A 19,925-nucleotide genomic window follows, 5' to 3' on the forward strand; every position below is an offset into this window, starting at 1 on the left:
AAAGTAGTTTTATTAATACAGAAATAATGAATCAGTTAGCCTATGTTGGTAGAAACATTTAGAATAGACCTCCACATAGAATATCAAGAAAATATCTTCTTACTAATTTTGCACCCCTTTGCATAAAATTATTAATCGATATTGACTAGAGCTATTTATCAATAGAAATAGATGGAATTACCATGAGCAAGCACTTGGCAAAAAGTGGAAAGGAAAAACTCCCTTTTAACAGGAAGAAACCTCCAGTAGAACCAGGCGCAATGAGAAGCAGCCATCTGCCACAGCCAGCTGGTTTGTTGTCCCTCCTTCAGATTGTTTCCTCTTTTATTTTGAAATTTAGAAGCTAGTTCCTTATATGGCTCATGGCGTTGTGCTTTGTTTCTTCCCCACCCTGTGGTATACTATCCTTTTTGCTTGGGTACATTTGGCTTCCTGTTGAGTATTCTCACTGTTGTTACATTCTCCCTGCTGGCGTTCAGAGTTTGGTTTCTTTCAAATTGTTTTTGGACATTCAGCTTACCTGGAGTGCTTTTCATGATCCATGTAAGCTTGGAATAAAATTCAATTATCTTACCTACCTGCTGTGTGCCTCCACAGGTGAGAGTAACATTTCAGTTCAATTCAGTTTTATTTATATAGCAACAAACCACAACAACAGTCACCTCAAGGTGCTTTATGTAGTAAAGTAAAGACCCTGCAATACAATTTTTCCTAAAAAAAAAAAAAAGACAAATAAAATGTAATAAAAAATTAAGAACTGTTGGTAAACAAAAAAACTCAGAGCTGCCTATAGTGACACATTATTAAATCTCAAAAATAAGGCTTAAGATACATAGTTACAATACCACAACCCATATTTCCAGCTTGTTTTTTAGTCATGGTGAATTTTATGAAAACAGGCAAAGAGCCATCCTAGCTGTGAATTACAAACATACACTCACACGCACATGCGTGACTCTGCCATTTGGTGACCTGAAAAATTGTCTTTGTGTCCCTTTTGTTGTTTGCTCAGTGGAGCGCTGGGTAAATTAATTTGGCGAGCTCATGCCACTTAACCGTGTGAACGACACACAGAGCTTCAACTAATGCTACACTATAACAGTCTAGCAGTGAAGCCCCACTGAACCCCTGGCGTCTTAGAACAATTGCTCCTGGAAAAATCAGGAAGAGCCCCCGATGTCCGCGGGAAGTTCACGTGATAAACTTGACAGCTTCCTCTTCTACGGGAAATGTGTAAACTAGAGTGAACTCAGCAGGCTGAAGTCTGAACCTTCTGAAGTGCTTGACGTTAGAACATTTTTTGAATGATTCATGGCGTGACAGAAAAAGTCCACGCTGTCAAGTCCCTGTGCAGCATCTGTTCCTATAGAGTGAAATAGCAGTGAAGTACAATGCTGATGTAAGAATATTGATTACAGCAGCTTTAAATGACTGATTCTTGCTTACAGCACCGAGTGCAACACCTGCCCGAAGGGCACCAGTAACTTTATTCAAAACCAAAATGTCACAGTCTAAACTTATTGAATTTGGGACCGCCTGAATTTTCTCAATATGCGATCTTTATTTTTCACCAGAAATGGCTCCTGGCATTTCTCCTGGATATTTTATGAGATCGACTCTTGACATTCTCACACCAGCGCCATATTACTTAACTGGAGAAAAACAAAAGAGCACACTTTAATGTGAAAAGGAACAATGTTTATTTTTCACTCTCGTACAGACTTAGCTCAGACAGTAGTGACGCAAGCTCTCGTACTGTATTATTTTCCCGTAAAAATATCCACAGAGACTGAACAGATAACATCATAGCCTCATACAAAGTTCAAATGGAAACATTAAATTAAACACAATATTTGCATCATTTACAATGAAACACAGAGTTCAATCTATCGCCAATAAACACAGAATTGAAGCTCATTTGTCCTATGTATTGTGTTTTGAACCAACGTCCGTCAAGATATACAACCAAATCTTTACATTTACAATTTTGTAATGCTTAACAATTATTCAGTGGACTCTAACCTAAATTACAGAGCACATACTGTACTCGATTGTGTTTCTTCTGGGAGGTTTTCTTATACAGATTTGGACTATTTATGTATCAACAGCTAAAACTCACGTTGGCTAATTTTATCCATTTAAATTGGAGAAATTAAGGAAAAAAACAAAAAAACAAATAGGACCCGGTGACTGAGTGAGGTGAGTTTACCCTACTGACTTCGTCATTGTGCAACACGTCTGGGGACAGCCCCCCTGTGCGTGGGTGGTTGACTTAATAAAGTATCTTTTTATAGACAGTCTGAATATAGGTTTGATGACCTGAAGTGTAAAAAGAACATGTAAAGCAGTATGTAGAGATGAGAACACCCTGGTTTTGGTGTAACGGTATTGTGGCACAGATGTGTCCCACTAAATATCCATATGCTCAATTAGCAGAACGTTTAAAAAAAGAAGAAAAGAAAAGAAAAAAAGTACACCCAAATGTCCATTTCACACATAATCTCCAATAATAACCTGTGTCTACAACTGTAACACAATTCACATATTATGTACCACATAAAATAATAATGACAGGACTTGTATGACTGCCAAAAACAAACTGAACACAATAAGTCCAACACAACACTTTCCCAATATGAATACATGTTAATTGCACCAGAATCCATTTGAATGTTAAGCTACAAAAAGCATGAATAAAGTATGAACAATGTGCAAAGACAAAGTCTATATTTAAGGGAACGCTGCATTTAATATTGACCATAATGCTATTTTCTTCTCTGTCACATTTTAAAAATAAGTCTCCATTTATTCTCGTAGCGTAAAATTTATATGAACAGCAATGGCTACTTTGGTTCCTTTTTAATGAGCAAGGAAAAGATAAGAGGGGTGAAATTACTTTACAAAATATACATCTGTAATTCTGCTCTTTCCAACAACCCTGACGGATGAAAGTATACTTTTTGTGTTTATGTGTGCAGTTTGAGGGAATTTCAAAATGCAATATCTAAGAAAATAATCTAAAAAAGGCAGGTAGAGAGGAAAATAATAATTGATTGTGGCTTGTATCCTAGTTACCATGGTACAAATATGCTCACCATAGCCCAAAGTGCCTTAGAGTAGACTTTTCTAACCAGAGTCAGATTTGATTGAGCAAATTTTAATAATAGACAGAAAATCTTTTTGAGAAGCTTTGACAAAGCAACACGTCATGCAATACGTCTTTTTTGCACAGTAAAGCTGCGCTAGCTAACTTTGCAGAAATGCTAGCAAGTTCTGTTGCTGTCTGAGAAAGTGAAGTTGCCGTGATACTCACATAGACATTTAGCCCAAGACAAACAGGGTGTTATGGCATGTATCAAAGGAAGCCAGCTTGTAAAGGAGGAATAAATCTGACATTTGCAAGTCTGGCTTTTTATTAGGACAGTGTGCTTGCTAGCTTCTGATAGAGATGGCATTGCCTCTGGGTACAAAAGTGCATATGAGGAGAATTTATGTTGGGTAAATAGAGCAGAGCTGATTGAATTAAAGAGGATAGATCCCTCTTCTGTTCTCTATCCAAAGATGAGTACTTTCACATCTCTTGCCCAGTGCAGCTTTAAGATACTAAATTTGGGTTGATTTATTTTTGTCTCTGTGTAGCCTTCAGTTGTTTGGTTCCAGTCCCTCTAGATGGTCAGGGATCGGTAGACCAGTAAGAATGGTTAGACACTTGTTCCACACGTTGAACACAGGACACACGGGTTGGATGAAAGAGACATGAAATGTGTGTAGGTGCTGGGAGCCTACAGCATCATAGAAGCTCAGGTATCCGGAATCGTAATCCAGCAGGACCCCAACGCGTCGCAGGTGGGGTGACGGCTCGATCGCTAGCTCCTTGCTGTTGTGACGAACCACCCAGGAGTTGTTGCAGCGGCAGAGCACCCAAGACGCTGAGTTCTTGCCGATCCATTCGTGCTTGGGGGCTGACTTATAGGCTATGCCTACAGCATACCTTGGAAGGAGATAAAATTTCTGTTATCATTATTTGGAAACCAAAGACCATCAGTATTTGCTTAGTTGAGTATCTCAGTATTCTGTTCATAAGTGAATTTGGTGGTATAAGCAGATGAAGTGGTGAACTGTCAGAAGTAATTGTGAAATGAGGCAACGCTTTCAACATCAATCTAGGTTCCATCCTTCATTTGTTTCCATGACTGAAAAGTTGGGATTGCGGATACAGCTACCTGCGTAGTGTGTCTACACGCATCTTTAGCAACAGGCTGAGGATCTCAGACATCTCTAAGGACCTGCTCCTCCTTTATGCAGAAAGCAACAAACTGAGGTGGTCCAAGCATCTAAATAGGATGGAGCTTTCCTTTTAGAGGTTCTCTGGTCATGCTCGGTTGGGAGGAACCCCAAAGGCTGATCCAGAATACAATAGAGGGATTACATTTGTCATCTGACATAGGAGGATACCTCAGGAGAAAGAAGGAAGGTTGGTGGGGAAAAGTCTGCTTAGCCCCACAACCTAACTTTGAATAAGTGGACAGAAATGCATAGATGGATAGATGTTATCCTCAAACAGAATCCATAAATTATTACTTAAAATGTGTAGCTCTCACCATGTGCTTCCTCCAATGAGAGCTTCCCAGTAGTGACGCCCACTGTCAATATAGACATTTCCCACAACACCGTAGCTGCTCTGGCTGGCGAACCGCTCTTGGCTGTGGCCTTTCTTGGATGTGGTTTCATCTCGCTCCACTGTCAGGTTGTCGTGAGACACTTTCAGCTTCTTGTGAGCAGATTTAGGATCAAGCTTGAACGGCTGGCCTGTTCGTAGTAAACGAGATAAATAGAAGAGTTGAGTTACAAATGGTTCCCATAATTTGCTAGGAAAAGACAGAGTATACCTGAGTTCTTACCAACTTGACCATAAGGACCATGTAGTTACCAGTAAGAGATTATAGTGAAGACTTTTCTAGCATATGTAATTTCTCTCCTTGACCTACTTACCACCTATGGCAAATATTTAGCAGTCCACCAAATAAATAGTAATTAGGGGCTGTGTGTTTACAGACAGGAAAAAAAAGACTCAGGACTATTTCAGTCTTTATTATCTTACTGTTTGTCTTTAAAGTCCCTGGTTCACTGCTCCTGCTCCCCGCTTGGTTAATAGCCTTCACAACAAAGATATACTTGGTGCCACTCTGCAGACCGTGCACTGTGTAGTGGTTCTGCTTGATGTTGGGAACAATCATCCAGCTTTCCAAGGAGTTACAGAGACCTGAGAATGGAGGAAAAAAAACAAAAAAGTCATGTCAGATTTAGTAAATAGACAGTTAATTCACTTAAATTATAATTCATTGTATTTATTTTTTGCATTATGCGACTCTATAGGACAAAGTCTAGAATGAAAATGAAACTGAAGTGCTGAAGAATTCATATAACTGCAGGCATTTCTCCTTAAAATAACTCACAAATAACAGAAAAACTATTTACTTAAGAGTTCCCTGGAAGAATAATGCATCGCTGTATGAAAGGACGGTGAACAAAATAACTGGTTGTGTGCAACCCCATGCCAGTGGAAACAGGTGAGAGGGTGTGAAAAGGCACATGAGGAAACTATTCACACCTCGTTGACTTCATAGCTGCACTGTGCTCCCTCTGCTATGTGTGTTTGTGTGTCTTTGGTATGTGCTTTTTATTTAATGGCACTTTAGAGCTGCTGCACAACCTCCTAAGGCATATGTGTGTATATGTGGGTGTACATTTTCCCTCCATTTCATGTCTTTGTTTGCCTGCTGATCAGGAAGTTGCCACTGCTCGTTGTTATCCATCCATAGATGGAAACTAGTGTTTTGGGTGTGTGTATGTTTTTTTTTTTTTAAATAATGAGCACCCACAATTTTAATGTCACTGTCACATAAACTGTTATGCCACATTCTAACAAAGACCTCTAAACAGACAAAAATATCATCGGCACTGACACTGAACACAAAGTCGTTTAAATATTTGTTTTACCTTTTAAAATGTTAAAGCAAGAGAGGAAATGAAGAGTCATATTCATTTACGAAATGAAATGGAAGCATTTCTGCAGTTTTGTAAAGATAATTTGCAGCACAGGCCTAAAACTAACCTGTATATTATGGAGCCCTACAAGGGACATTGGAAAAAAAAAATGATGATGAACTTTTGTGAGATCTCACAAAACTTTTGCGAGATCACGCAAAATAGGCCGCATCCTTCAGAGGCCGCATTTGACGGCTGTCCCAATTCGAAGGCTGCTCCAAATGCATCCTTCATTTCCCCGAATTTGATGGATGGGTCGGGTGTATCCTTCGTGGCCCAATCTATCCCAGAATTCATAATGTGGCCCAGCCAATTCCAGTTTCCAACAATGGTGGCAGCTATTACTCTATCTGGGTCACAAAATACGCTTTCAAGATATTTTCAGGCGAGAATGTAGCTGTGTAAACTTCAAATATCTGCTCGGTTTATCAAGACATTTAACACTTGCAAAAGTGCTCCGAGGTTTTCGGAAATGTCTGTTACCCACCAGCTCAAACCTGACCAGGAGGTCGAGGCCCACTAGAGCTGACGAGAACACCCACTCCCAGTACATTGTGCCTGGACCTCCCGGTCAGCTTCAAGCTGGCGGCCTCCGAAGGGATGCAACCTATTTTGGAAGATCTCACTAAAGGTTTGCGGTAAAAAGTAACTTGAGATCTCGCAAAAGTTCATTTTCATTTTTTTTTCTCTAATGTCCCTTGTGGGGCTCCGCAGTATATTGTAAACTCACATATGCTAGCTTAATTCTTTCAGAAATGATAGGTAGACAGTGAGATAGCCCTGATGACTAACTTTAGCTAACACAAAAACATATCTTGTCAAGGTGATTATAGATGATAGTTTGTTATGTAACATATAATTCATTGATTATGGAAGAAAAAGCATCTAAAGTCAGGCTAACAAAGCTAGCTTAGCATAAAAGTATGATCTGTTAATAATATAATATGGTCTAGTAAAGCTACTTTCAATATTCTGAATTATTTATATTGACAATAATGTGCTTAGTAAATGAATAATCATAATGAAAGTAGACAGGCACCTAAATTCATTAGTTATCAGTTTAGGCTAATACGTTATACATGTATTTGTGTGTACTTTGTTTTTGAATGCAATTTAAATTCCTTTGGAGGAAAAAGAAACAATGAAATGTAGTTAACTGAAAATCCTGAATCCTGAAAATTATTAAATCCATGATGCTAAAGACTAAAGGCAATATTAGTGTATGCCACCATGCAGTTATTATTTAACTACTGAGGAAGCTACTGACACTACAACAGGCTAAAAGACCTCTAAGACTAAAAAGCAGTTTGTGCATGATCTTGTCATGTATTTCCCACTGGAAATTAGATTCAGAAGGCTGTACAGAACAATTAGAAGGATAATGTTTTCACTGTTCCATTCCATAAAATTACAATACTTCTACTTCCTGCATAGTGATACAACTCAATTTCCACAGGGGGGAAACTTCTTGCACATGACTTGAATGCCAAAAGCAACACCTCTGACTTTACCTGACCTGATAACAAGAGGTGAGAAAAATCATGCTGTCTTCTTGAATGGAAAGAGACAGAAATGTGAAAGCAAGAGAAGAAATGAAGTGTCAAATCCGTTTAATGGCTGTCATTTTTAAATACTCTTTAATCTGTGAAGTAATGACAAGGCAATGGCAAAGGTGTAACCTTACATAGATGGGAAGGAAAAAAATAAAGGAAGGGTGTAACCCAAAAGTATCAGGAGCTGAGTGAAAAGGAGGGAAACAAAGCATGGGAACCAAGAAAAGAAATGGAAAAAGGTACTTTTACTGTTATGTAATTCTGTTTGAATGTTAGAAAGGATTTCAAAAAGAACAGATGAAAGACAGAGAAAAGGCGGTTTGATTGAAAGGGAGCAGGGGATCTCGCCTTCAGATGCCCTGACCCCATTTTCTTCCTTGTAGTTGTTGCTCACTTGAGTGTGCTCATGATTGTCTAGGGCTTGTGTGTATTTGAGCAAGAGTGAGTATGTCGGCATATACTGCCTGTCTGTTGTTGCTCTACGAGACATTGTGTCACTTAGCGTGTGTCAAGGATGCTGATTCGTTTCCCAGCTGTCATCCCTCCTGACACATCTCACTCCTTCGATGCCACTTAAACCTAAATGTTTCACATGTTTCAGTGTAAGAACTCTGCGTGAAGTGAAGTCTAATCTTTTACTGAGTGCTCTTCATGCATTCTGGATTTGCTATTGTCAAATCTTATCCCTCTTTCATCCTTCACAAGCTACAGTCATTTGATGTGTGACAACATCAGGGTGATAGTAGCATAAAGGCCAGAGGCTTCACTTCAGGAACTTCCACTTCCACTCCAACGCTATCTTAGAAAAGCACTTCAACTCCCATCTGCCTAAGGGGAGCTAGTGGCCAGTAGTAGGGCAGCATAAATGTACAGAGTTGATCTTAGGTCTGACGAGGATGCCTCCTGGATGCCTCTTAGGTGAGGTGTTTCAGGTATGTCCTGCCAGGAAGAGGTCCTGGGGCAGACCCAGAACTCACTGGAGAGGATATATCTTTCAGCTGGTTTGGGAATGACTCGATGTGCCCTCGGATGAGGTGAGATGACTTGTCTAGAATTAGGGTTAGGGCTTGGTTTTGGATGTTTCAAGGTGGATGCATTTAGAAGGCCCAATTGACATTGGTATGGGGCAGAATAGGGCTTTCTGGCATTACTTTGTCTACTTTCAAGGTGCATGGAGAGGAGAAGAAAATCTAAAGAAGTTACAAGTCTATCAACACTTTTATAATAACTTTAATGGCTTGGTCAAGAACTAAAGCTCGTGGCCCTCATTACAGTCATCCCTGATGTCTGTAGTGCACCCGTGCATATAGACAGCTGTCACTGGATTACTCTGATGATGAGTAAAATTAAACTACAATAAAAGAGTCAGCATTCAAACACAACATGATTCTTAGACAAGTTTTGATCTTCTTAAAGGATATGTGAATGTTTATTCACAATTCAGCGTGACAGATGGAAATTACATCAATCTGTTTGCATTCACATTTACCAAGTTAGTACTGCTAAAAGGATTGCTTTTTTTCCCACAAATTACATTAATTGGATACTTGGGAAGTGGAGTTGTACCTTAATTACTTAATGGAAGCCATTAAGGTGCTTTAAGACCCTGAATGTGGTGCTCAATGGGCCGCTTCAACCTCTCTCCTTCCCCCTGGGAAGTTTTTTGTTATGCAGTTCAAAAAGCTCTTCCCTACAAACGACTCACCATCTTTCAACTTTCTTTTTTATTTTGCTAATGCTAATGAATTCACCCCCATAACCTCTTATTTTCTTTATTGTAGCTGGGACCTTAAAAATAACTACTAAAATAAACTTTGTAGATTGGTTATCTGAGCTGGGTTATATCTTCATGTATTTATTCATTCTTGTGCTTTCAAGATTTGAAAAACCATTTAGTTCTTATCTGATTCCAGCATTCATTTCATACTTACTGGCAATGTTGGACTGTCCGGTGAAAATAGCATACTGGAGCTCATAGGACGTCACAGTGAATTCATCATCTGACGTCCAGTGGGCAGTGATTGTGTCATAGGACGCCGTGCACAGTTCTTCCCTTATGCACGGAGCACTTGGAGCTGCAATGATTGAAGAAAAAAAATCATCGTCTCAGGCTCTAATTTTAGATTGTGTTTGGATAAAATTGCAAATTACATTAGCGATATTCCAAAGTGATGACACACTCAAAGGTTGTCAGCTGTTACAACGGTAGCCTTGATTAACCTTGTACGTGTTCATTTGCTTCGATTTATGAGTCTACAAGCTTCATTACACATAGGACTGAGGATGCTCTTTCTAATAGAGTGGTACGCTGAGCATTAAAAGGAAGGCAGCAGCAAAATAATAAACAATTCAGATAAAAAGCAGATCGCATTAACAGCGGGAACAGTAAATGTAACAGCCCTTTTTAGGAGTAACAAATGCGAGTCGTTACATAACCAGAGATGTTAGATTGGCTCTCTTCCACTCATGCATTGATTCATTGGAAAACTTCATTATGTTATAACTGTTTTTGTTCCACAGAGAAATAAATACAATGAATCACTCTTGTATTCAGTGCATGAAGCCTCTCGGTAGAAAGAGATAGAAACAGAATGGACCGAGGTAAAGAAATAAAGATATAAAGGCACAGCTTAAATTGATTGTAAAGCCACTTCCTATCTCTTTCTCTGTCTGTCACTCGCTCCCTCTCCCGAGCCTTCTGTCATGAGTGGCTGCACATAGTGGAGTGATTCAGACTGATTCACTTAGTGAAAAGGCCCTCCAGCGAAGCCCTCATGCATCACAGAGAATAAATACGAGCCAGCCACTTTCACAGACCTTCAAAACCCACTACACTACCTCGTTTTTGTCCCCACCAAGCTCCATAATTCATGCAGTGACATTTTGATGGGGCCTTGCAAATAGGACATCGGAAATTAATGTTGAAAATTAATTTTAGAGTTAATAGGCTGGGGTCTGTTCAAATGCAATGCTTGAAGAAAACCGAGACATCAAAAGATTTTTTTTAAATCCTAAATTAAAGCATGAATATAATCTTAATTGGAGACAATATTTGAGTTTCACAGTCCATGAGAAACTGAATCGTGTAATCAAAGGGCTACACTATAGATTAAGACTATACATTAGGTCATGGATTCAAAGAAAGAAGCCATCAAAAGATGATGATAATGAGGATGAACATGAACAGCAGTTCTCAGTGATTGTCACTACGCATTTTGAAAATTAGTTTCTGGTTAATCAGTATAATCTGTCCTGTCTTCCACCTCTGTTGTTGTGATTTAGCACGGTATAAATAAAACTGAATTGAACTGAATTGAATTATAATCAGCAGACGTCCATTTGATGAAAAATGGAGGTTAAACATAAAGGTTTCCCAAGCAGAAAGTTCTGGGTTTCTGGGTAAAAATAAAGCCTGCAGTTCCTTGAATGGCCACTTGAGGCTATCTTCAAATGCAAAAACTTCCAAAAGGCTGAACTTTACAGCAGAATAATCATCTTTACAGCCTGATACAAAAGACACTTTGCGTCTTAATGCCAAATTACTCCCTTTTGGAGTCACCCACCTGAATTGTATCCAGGCTTATGGGGTCAGATTTAGTTGAATAGGCAAAATAGCACAATCTCTAAACTCCTTGGAAACATATCCCTAAATGTAAATTTTGTGTCACGAACATTAACAAATGCTTTTTACGCTTCTCACTATATTTTGTGTTTTGAGAAATATATATCCAACACAGTTAGTTGCAGATATTCCCACTTTATACATGCCACCCTGTCACTGTCCTCTCTTTGTAAATACTTAAAATTTTAATTTAACCTTTAGGGCCCTACATGGTCAAGCTCCCCAGTACATTTCTGACCTGCTGAAACCGCATTCCTCTTCCCGAGCTCTAAGGTCATCAGCAAAAAGCGCTATAGAAACAAATTTTACTTACTTACTTACCGACAGTATATTTTTCTTCCTCCAATACCCACTCTGCACTAACGAAACACATTAGTAAAGCTGGCCCATAGTCTACTAACCAGTGTTCTAGCATTTTATTTGAATGCTACTTGGCACTAATTAGCAGTGATCTGTATAGTACAGGGCTGCCCAATCCCAGTCCTCGAGAGCTACTATCCTGCAGCTTTTAAATGCATCCCTACTCCAACACAGCTGAATCAAATGGTTTGATTACCTCTTCAGCATGCCATCGTGTTTGGCAAAGGCCAGATAACAAGCCATTCATTTGATTCGGGTGTGTGGGAACAAGGATGCATCTAAAAGCTGCAGGACGGTAGCTCTCGAGGACTGGGATTGGGCACCCCTGGTATAGTACATTGAATGCCTGCCAAGCTTGTTAGCATTAGTTGGTAACATAGCACATCACCCAAACACAGTCAGGCTATGATTTTTACCAGTGAGGTAATCCAGATTCTCCAACAGCTTCTTCTCTCTAGTAAAGTCCAGGGCAAATGTGTCGAAGGTGTCAGTCAGGTGTATCTCAGGGATCAGCACTTGGGTTGATGCAGTAGCCATGGAAACCCTATATCAGGACCAGTAATAATAATAATAATAATAATAATAATAATGGATACTTTATTGATCCCCATGGGGAAATTACTTGTTTTTCTCTGCATTTGACCCATTCACTCAGTGAAGCAGTGGGCAGCCCACTAAGCAGGCGCCCGGGGAGCAGTGTGTAGGGACGGTACCTTGCTCAGGGGTACCTCAGGGTAGCCGTTAAGTGGATTCGAACCGCCGACCTTCCGATCATGGGGCGACCACTTTACCTACTGAGCTATCCCTGCCAGATACTTGTAATACACTTTACATATGAACTAGTCAGTTTAAGCTATTTTGTAATTGTATATGTATGTGTTAGGGGTGTTTTTGAAGGGTAGACCACCCCAAAATAGATTTTAACTGGACTTGAAAAAAAATGTCATGTCAACATCACAAGTGTTAGCAATACAGTGACAAGCATTTTTAGCATTTTGCAAAGCATTGTACATAACATCCATATACAGAATTAACACCTCAACAGTTGCTAAATAAAAACACAAACTCCCAATCTAAAGAAAATCATCTTCCTAATTAGTGAAGCTGTGCAGATTAGATTCTGATTGAAACACTGCTTTTGTATGAAGGACTAAAGGATAATGATTTCTTTTTTATATCACCCCTTTTGTTTCTCCTGAGGATGCACATATTGGAGAGCAGGTTTTGTTCTCAATTGCCAAATCAATTAGTCAGAGAGCTTAAGCAGGGAATGGAATAAGATTATGCTAAATAGAAGATGAAATCCCACTCTACTTGTTTTGGCTGTTGGCGAAGTTATGTACACAAAGTTTTCAAACTGTTTCTCACCATTTGTGTGGTTGCAGTCTTTAACCTCTCCCTTAAGCTAGATTTTAACATGCTGAGCTGAATAATTAAGGCATGCGGTCAGTGTGTGGGCTGTCTGACCTCTCATTGATGCTCTTTGCTGTCTGCAGAAAGCGAGCATGATCGGTTTCTTTCAGCGTTTGATCGGCCTGTGTTATGAGGGCTGTGGACCTCTCTATGCATTGCTTGCAGTTGGAGATCTGTTGGGCGAGCTTCCGAAGCCTCTGTGCCTAGAAAGTGTGAAAGAGAAAGTCACAGAAAAGACTATCAGGATGAATCGGAATGGATGAAATAGTGCTTATGCAAGTTAAGGTGTTGTGAATCATTTTGGCTGATAACATAATCAGAGCTGATGGCACAAAACGTCCCAGAAATATGGGCTTTTATGGGCGCAAGAAGATGGATGTTAACATTTTGAAGTCACTCATACATGAAAAGGTCAAATCCACGGTTGACTAATGTAGGTAGTCATCAAATTCTGCACGTTTTCTTCTACTGGTATTAACATCACAGAAGGTTAACAAAGGGCATGAACATACCCATCATCCATAAATAAAATCACAGGACATTTAGTTTAACTTTCACTTTACTTGTCTCTTTTTCCATATTCTTTTTGCACCTGACACTTCAAGGTAATGTTTTGGACATAGCTACCCATGATTGGTTGGTTTCTTAAATTCTGTTTTGAAGCCTTGATGAAACAGACTTGACAACGAGATTGAAAAGTCATTAGGCATTGAGCACATTTATCCGCTATTTTGAAAAAAGGAAAACAAGACGTTTGAAATAGACTTTTTATTTTATTCAGTATGACATAAAATTAGTGACTGACCCATCAACTTAGCAGGATAGCGTTTATAGGTGTCATAGGGGCTCATTTGCTTTCCCATAGACTTCTATAGAACGACTATAGAAAGGCTTTTTGCAAGCAGATACTGGCTATCTGGTGGCCTTCGAATAGAATGGTGGTTTAAGACAGCAGTCCCCAACCTTTTTTGTACCACGGACGGGTTTATGTCCTACAATATTTTCACGGACCAGCCTTTAAGGTGTTGCGGATAAATACAACAAAATAAAACCAGTACCGGTACCAAAAAAAAGAAGATTTATTCATAACACACGGAAAACGACCCAGGGAAACTGAGTTAGCGATAAAAACAATAAAAAAAATAATGCTAAAATTACTGAGAACCATGAATTTCACACCCAAGCCTCAACTCTCACGGCCCGGTACCAAACGACTCATGGACTGGTACCCGTCTGGGGGATTGGGGACCGCTGGTTTAAGACACTTCTGCACTGACTTTATTTTTCCAGCTTGGAAGCTACGTCCATGGTTTATCTTGTGTATGCCAATAAAAATGTATGAATTCAATTATTCATATGAATCATTTTAAGGGCATTCATTCTGGTAGGGAAATCTGAAATCGTGTTCATTATTTGAGTCACTTTACCCTACCTACCTTGTTGCTCATCTGCAAGATGCTTTGCAACCCACCAAACTAATGTAACAACATGCCTCTTGTTTTCTGTGGTTGGAGATATGGGTGTATAGGTCTTATTGCCGCACTAGAGCTACCATCAAAAATAAATTGTTGCATATAAAAAAAACAAAACAAAACATTTTTTCTTGTTAAGATGAAGTCCTCAGAAGCTCCATCTTAACAAGAGAAGAGTAAATAAAGAGCACACAGGGTGCTTGGCAAAATGTTTTCTTTCAGTATCAGCTAATCTTCTCATGCCCCAGCTAATCTTAACTTTTTCAGAGCTGTCAGTGATTCTGCTAAATGGAAATCTGGGATTTTAGATGGCCTCGTTTGCTCCTCGGTTTCATTTTCTTTCCCTGTCAGCAAAGATTTCAGGAGACAGATTTAGGTCAGTGGTTACATTGAGGTCAAAGGACATTTCATCAGCAGCTTGGCTTGCAAAGAACCCAAGATACTGTAATCCTGATTTAAGGGCACTGAAAATTTCAATCAATTGCTAGTCATTATTACTACAGAAACTTTGTCTCAGAAAAGACAGTGTTGAGTTGTTTTTGAGTATGAGCTAACACAAACACCCAAAATCAATTTGTAAGAATTCTGTTGGTCTATAAACAATGATCCATCCATCTGTATCCATTTCTCTATTTGCTGCACAATCCTAACAGCTGAAAGCCTAGATTACATGGTAAAAAAAAAAAAAAAAAACATCCCTAGTGCATTCCAAGTCTCATTAGATGGAGCTTAAAGAAATCATCTGTGTTTAGAGTACGAGAAAGAGTGCCGTCCCATATGCTCTGGGATCTGCTTTTGGGCAGTCTGTCTGTTTTTCCCTTCTGTTGAATATGTGTTGAAGGGTTTGCCGTCTGTTGGAAGAGTAAGGATCAGGTCAAGCAACTGTGATGACGCATTGTGTTGATTAGAAAATGAGGTCTGATGATATCTTAAATTGATATCAGAGAGTTTAAATTGGGATTAATAAAAGCTTGGCCTTATAAGTCAATCAACTCTAGCAAAACACAAGCTCTAAATTGTAGTTAGGTGTCATGTAGATATTAAACACACAGCATGAATGAGGGAATCCATTTGTTTCACAGGTTATTACAGCTGCAGACAATGTTCACTCTCGGAGGATTATTATGTGTGCTTGAGCAGTTGATAGATGGACTGAAGCAGCATTTTAATATTAAATGAAAGTTGTAAGAAAGATTGAGAGAATATGTAGGCAAAGCTTGTTATAAATACAGCATTTATAGCAAACAAATGGTGTCACAGTCCTCGCCCCTCTGAGCGTTCTATGGGCCGAAATCTGTGCCATCAGAAACTGAATTTGAATAAGTTAAATCTGAATTTGAATTGCTCGGATTGAATCTGAATTGTAACTTGAATAAATGCTTTTAAAAACTGAATATGAATTAGCCTAATTTGAAATTCAATTTATTGGTTTGAAAATGATCATCACTAAACTGAAATTGAATTTTATAGTTTGAAAATGAATTCATTTGCTTTGAAACAGTATTTAATCCTTTAAAAATTTAGCTCTCGAATAATTTTGGATTCACTTATCACCATTCAGTTTCAGTTCTACAATTCAATTTCAGTTCCAAAATTCAGTTTTTTGGGACTTACATCCGGTTCCGGTTCAAGAGTAATCAAGCGCAGATTAAATAGAACTACGTTTTACTAGCGGACCGAAAGTGTTACTGATGGGAATCTACAGCGTCTTGAGCTGAATTAAGACTTCAGAAGTCATTCGTCATGTCGAATGACCAGCGGATAAACTCTCAGGTTGGTAATAAATGTATTACATGTATAAGAACAAGCGTCATGTTAACAAATGATAGCCGTACAGTAACTTTTATGCTTATTGTAGCTGTTAGCTAAAAACGCTAAAGTGAATAGTTAGTCTAATTCATTAGTGCAGCATTACTGGATCACCTCTGTTTGAAGTGATATGATACAGTGGGGCAAAAAAGTATTTAGTCAGCCACTGATTGTGCAAGTTCCCCCACCTAAAATGATGACAGAGGTCAGTAATTTGCACCAGAGGTACACTTCAACTGTGAGAGACAGAATGTGAAAAAAAAAATCCATGAATCCACATGGTAGGATTTGTAAAGAATTTATTCGTAAATCAGGGTGGAAAATAAGTATTTGGTCAATAACAAAAATACAACTCAATACTTTGTAACATAACCTTTGTTGGCAATAACAGAGGTCAAACGTTTACTATAGGTCTTTACCAAGTTTGCACACACAGTAGCTGGTATTTTGGCCCATTCCTCCATGCAGATCGTCTCGAGAGCAGTGATGTTTTGGGGCTGTCGCCGAGCAACACGGACTTTCAACTCCCGCCACAGATTTTCTATGGGGTTGAGGTCTGGAGACTGGCTAGGCCACTCCAGGACTTTCAAATGCTTCTTACGGAGCCACTCCTTTGTTGCCCGGGCGGTGTGTTTTGGATCATTGTCATGTTGGAAGACCCAGCCTCGTTTCATCTTCAAAGTTCTCACTGATGGAAGGAGGTTTTGGCTCAAAATCTCACGATACATGGCCCCATTCATTCTGTCCTTAACACGGATCAGTCGTCCTGTCCCCTTGGCAGAAAAACAGCCCCATAGCATGATGTTTCCACCCCCATGCTTCACAGTAGGTATGGTGTTCTTGGGATGCAACTCAGTATCCTTCTTCCTCCAAACACGACGAGTTGAGTTTATACCAAAAAGTTCTACTTTGGTTTCATCTGACCACATGACATTCTCCCAATCCTCTGCTGTATCATCCATGTGCTCTCTGGCAAACTTCAGACAGGCCTGGACATGCACTGACTTCAGCAGCGGAACACGTCTGGCACTGCGGGATTTGATTCCCTGCCGTTGTAGTGTGTTACTGATGGTGACCTTTGTTACTTTGGTCCCAGCTCTCTGCAGGTCATTCACCAGGTCCCCCCGTGTGGTTCTGGGATCTTTGCTCACCGTTCTCATGATCATTTTGAACCCACGGGATGAGATCTTGCATGGAGCCCCAGATCGAGGGAGATTATCAGTGGTCTTGTATGTCTTCCATTTTCTGATGATTGCTCCCACAGTTGATTTTTTCACACCAAGCTGCTTGCCTATTGTAGATTCACTCTTCCCAGTCTGGTGCAGGTCTACAATACTTTTCCTGGTGTCCTTCGAAAGCTCTTTGGTCTTGGCCATGGCGGAGTTTGGAGTCTGACTGTTTGAGGCTGTGGACAGGTGTCTTTTATACAGATGATGAGTTCAAACAGGTGCCATTCATACAGGTAACGAGTGGGGGACAGAAAAGCTTCTTACAGAAGACGTTACAGGTCTGTGAGAGCCAGAGATTTTCCTTGTTTGAGGTGACCAAATACTTATTTTCCACCCTAATTTACGAATAAATTCTTTACAAATCCTACCATGTGAATTCATGGATTTTTTTTTTCACATTCTGTCTCTCACAGTTGAAGTGTACCTCTGGTGCAAATTACTGACCTCTGTCATCATTTTAAGTGGGGGAACTTGCACAATCGGTGGCTGACTAAATACTTTTTTGCCCCACTGTATGTGACTATCACTGTGTTTAACTACCATAATAATTCTTAGGGTACTGAGTGCATGCTTAATTAGTTTTTTTTTTTTTTTAAACATACTGCTCCATTGCTATGTTTGACAGGCTGAAGTCGTCGGATCACCTCCTAAATCAACCATCTTGTACAGGTGTTTTGTGCCAGAAATGGAGTGTCCACTGAAGACTGAAGATACTGAATTTCTACGCCTTGCCATTGATCCCTCTTGTGCCTTCATCTAGACAAGAGACATTAACTTAACCACTCTCACATGCTCTGTACCTACATCACCTTCCCTGACAGTCGTAGCTAGGCTCATCTGAGGACATGTGATGACAAACACCATAATGGAAGACCTTTGTCATCACATGCTTAAACTCATCATATATTTTTGCATATGCTGAACAGACAGTCAGACATGCTTTAACTGTGGGGTAGAAAACTGCATGAACACCATACGGCAGGGGTCTCAAACGCTGTCCTGCAACTTTTCCATGTGTCCCTGTTGCAACACACCTAGTAGGTCATTAGGAAGACTATAGAACTTGACTGCATGCTGAGTTGGCAATTCAGCCATTTGATTCATGTTACAGCAGCTCATGAGTGAATGAACATGATGCAATAAAAGTATTTTTATAAGTATATGTTTCCAAATACATACATTTACTTAAATTTACTTGAGTAGGGTTAGGGGTTGCCACCTCAGCATGCAGTCAAGTTCTATACTCTTGCTAATGACCTACTAATTGTATTCAGGTGTGTTGCACCAGGGACACATGGATAAGTTGCATGACACCAGCTCTCGAGGACTGGAGTTTGAGACCCCTGTCATACGAAATATGACAGGTGTGGTTGAACTGCATGAAGACTCTGAAGTGTCTCTTCTCTTCTGGCAGGACAGGAATGTGGCCTTGTCCTGTGAGCCACCTTAAGGGTGTACTTGGAGTAGAACTGGACTGTCACCGGCCTCAGGCTCTTCACCTTTTCAAAGACAAAGCAGTCATTTAGATAAAATATTAGATATTGTTTACCTGTAAATGCACAAAGTAAATTTAGAAATGTAATTCTTGTCAAGAGTGAACAAGCACTGATAGTGTAATCTACAGCTCTGGCCAAATGTTTAGAAACTGAGAAGTGTTGTTTGTTTATTTACAAAGTTTGCTGTTTCAGTGATAGTTGTATATCATATTATATCACTTCAAACAGATGTGATCCAGCAATGCTGCACTAATGAATTAGACTAACTATTCACTTTAGCTAACGTTATTAAGTTAGCTAAAGAGTTGGGATGCTGTGTGAGACATAAATAAAGCTAAAATACAAAGGTTTGGACACCGTTTTGCATGTTTCCCTACTGTAGGAGTCTCTGCAAGCATACAGGGCTCTGAGAGGGTACAAGATGACAACTTTGGAATTCTACTAGAAACAGTCGATCATATTTGTTTGTCAAAGCTGAATTCAGGGGAAACTACGCTAAATTAGTGTTTTTAGCTAACAGCTACGATAAGCATAAAAGTTACTGTACGGCTATCATTTGTTAACATGACGCTTGTTCTTATACATGTAATACATTTATTACCAACCTGAGAGTTTATCCGCTGGTCATTCGACATGACGAATGACTTCTGAAGTCTTAATTCAGCTCAAGACGCTGTAGATTCCCATCAGTAACACTTTCGGTCCACTAGTAAAACGTAGTTCTATTTAATCTGCGCTTGATTACTCTTGAACCGGAACCGGATGTAAGTCCCAAAAAACAGAATTTTGGAACTGAAATTGAATTGTAGAACTGAAACTGAATGTTGAGAAGTGAATCCGAAATTATTCGAGAGCTAAATTTTTAATGGATAAAATACTGTTTCAAAGCAAATGAATTCATTTTCAAACTATAAAATTCAATT

The 19,925-nt window shown here is 39.4% G+C and overlaps 1 protein-coding gene across 2 annotated transcripts in view; it reads right to left on the reverse strand.

The window, feature by feature from the left end:
* Window positions 1–1,676: 1,676 nt before the first annotated feature.
* LOC309701085 (E3 ubiquitin-protein ligase Midline-1-like) overlaps window positions 1,677–19,925 on the reverse strand; it is an 88,576-nt gene continuing 70,327 nt past the window's right edge. For both annotated transcript variants that reach the window (XM_082525084.1, XM_082525083.1), the window contains exons 5-10: window positions 13,051–13,199; window positions 12,000–12,127; window positions 9,533–9,676; window positions 5,102–5,263; window positions 4,602–4,809; window positions 1,677–3,991 (exon numbers count right to left, since the gene is read on the reverse strand). In XM_082525084.1, the coding sequence (XP_082381210.1) occupies window positions 3,643–3,991; window positions 4,602–4,809; window positions 5,102–5,263; window positions 9,533–9,676; window positions 12,000–12,127; window positions 13,051–13,199 (1,140 nt within the window). In that variant the 3' untranslated portion in view covers window positions 1,677–3,642. The remainder of the gene's footprint in view (window positions 3,992–4,601; window positions 4,810–5,101; window positions 5,264–9,532; window positions 9,677–11,999; window positions 12,128–13,050; window positions 13,200–19,925) is intronic.

The sequence above is a fragment of the Aulonocara stuartgranti genome (genome assembly GCF_965226115.1).
Source record: "Aulonocara stuartgranti genome assembly, chromosome: 23".
Lineage (NCBI taxonomy): Eukaryota > Metazoa > Chordata > Actinopteri > Cichliformes > Cichlidae > Aulonocara > Aulonocara stuartgranti.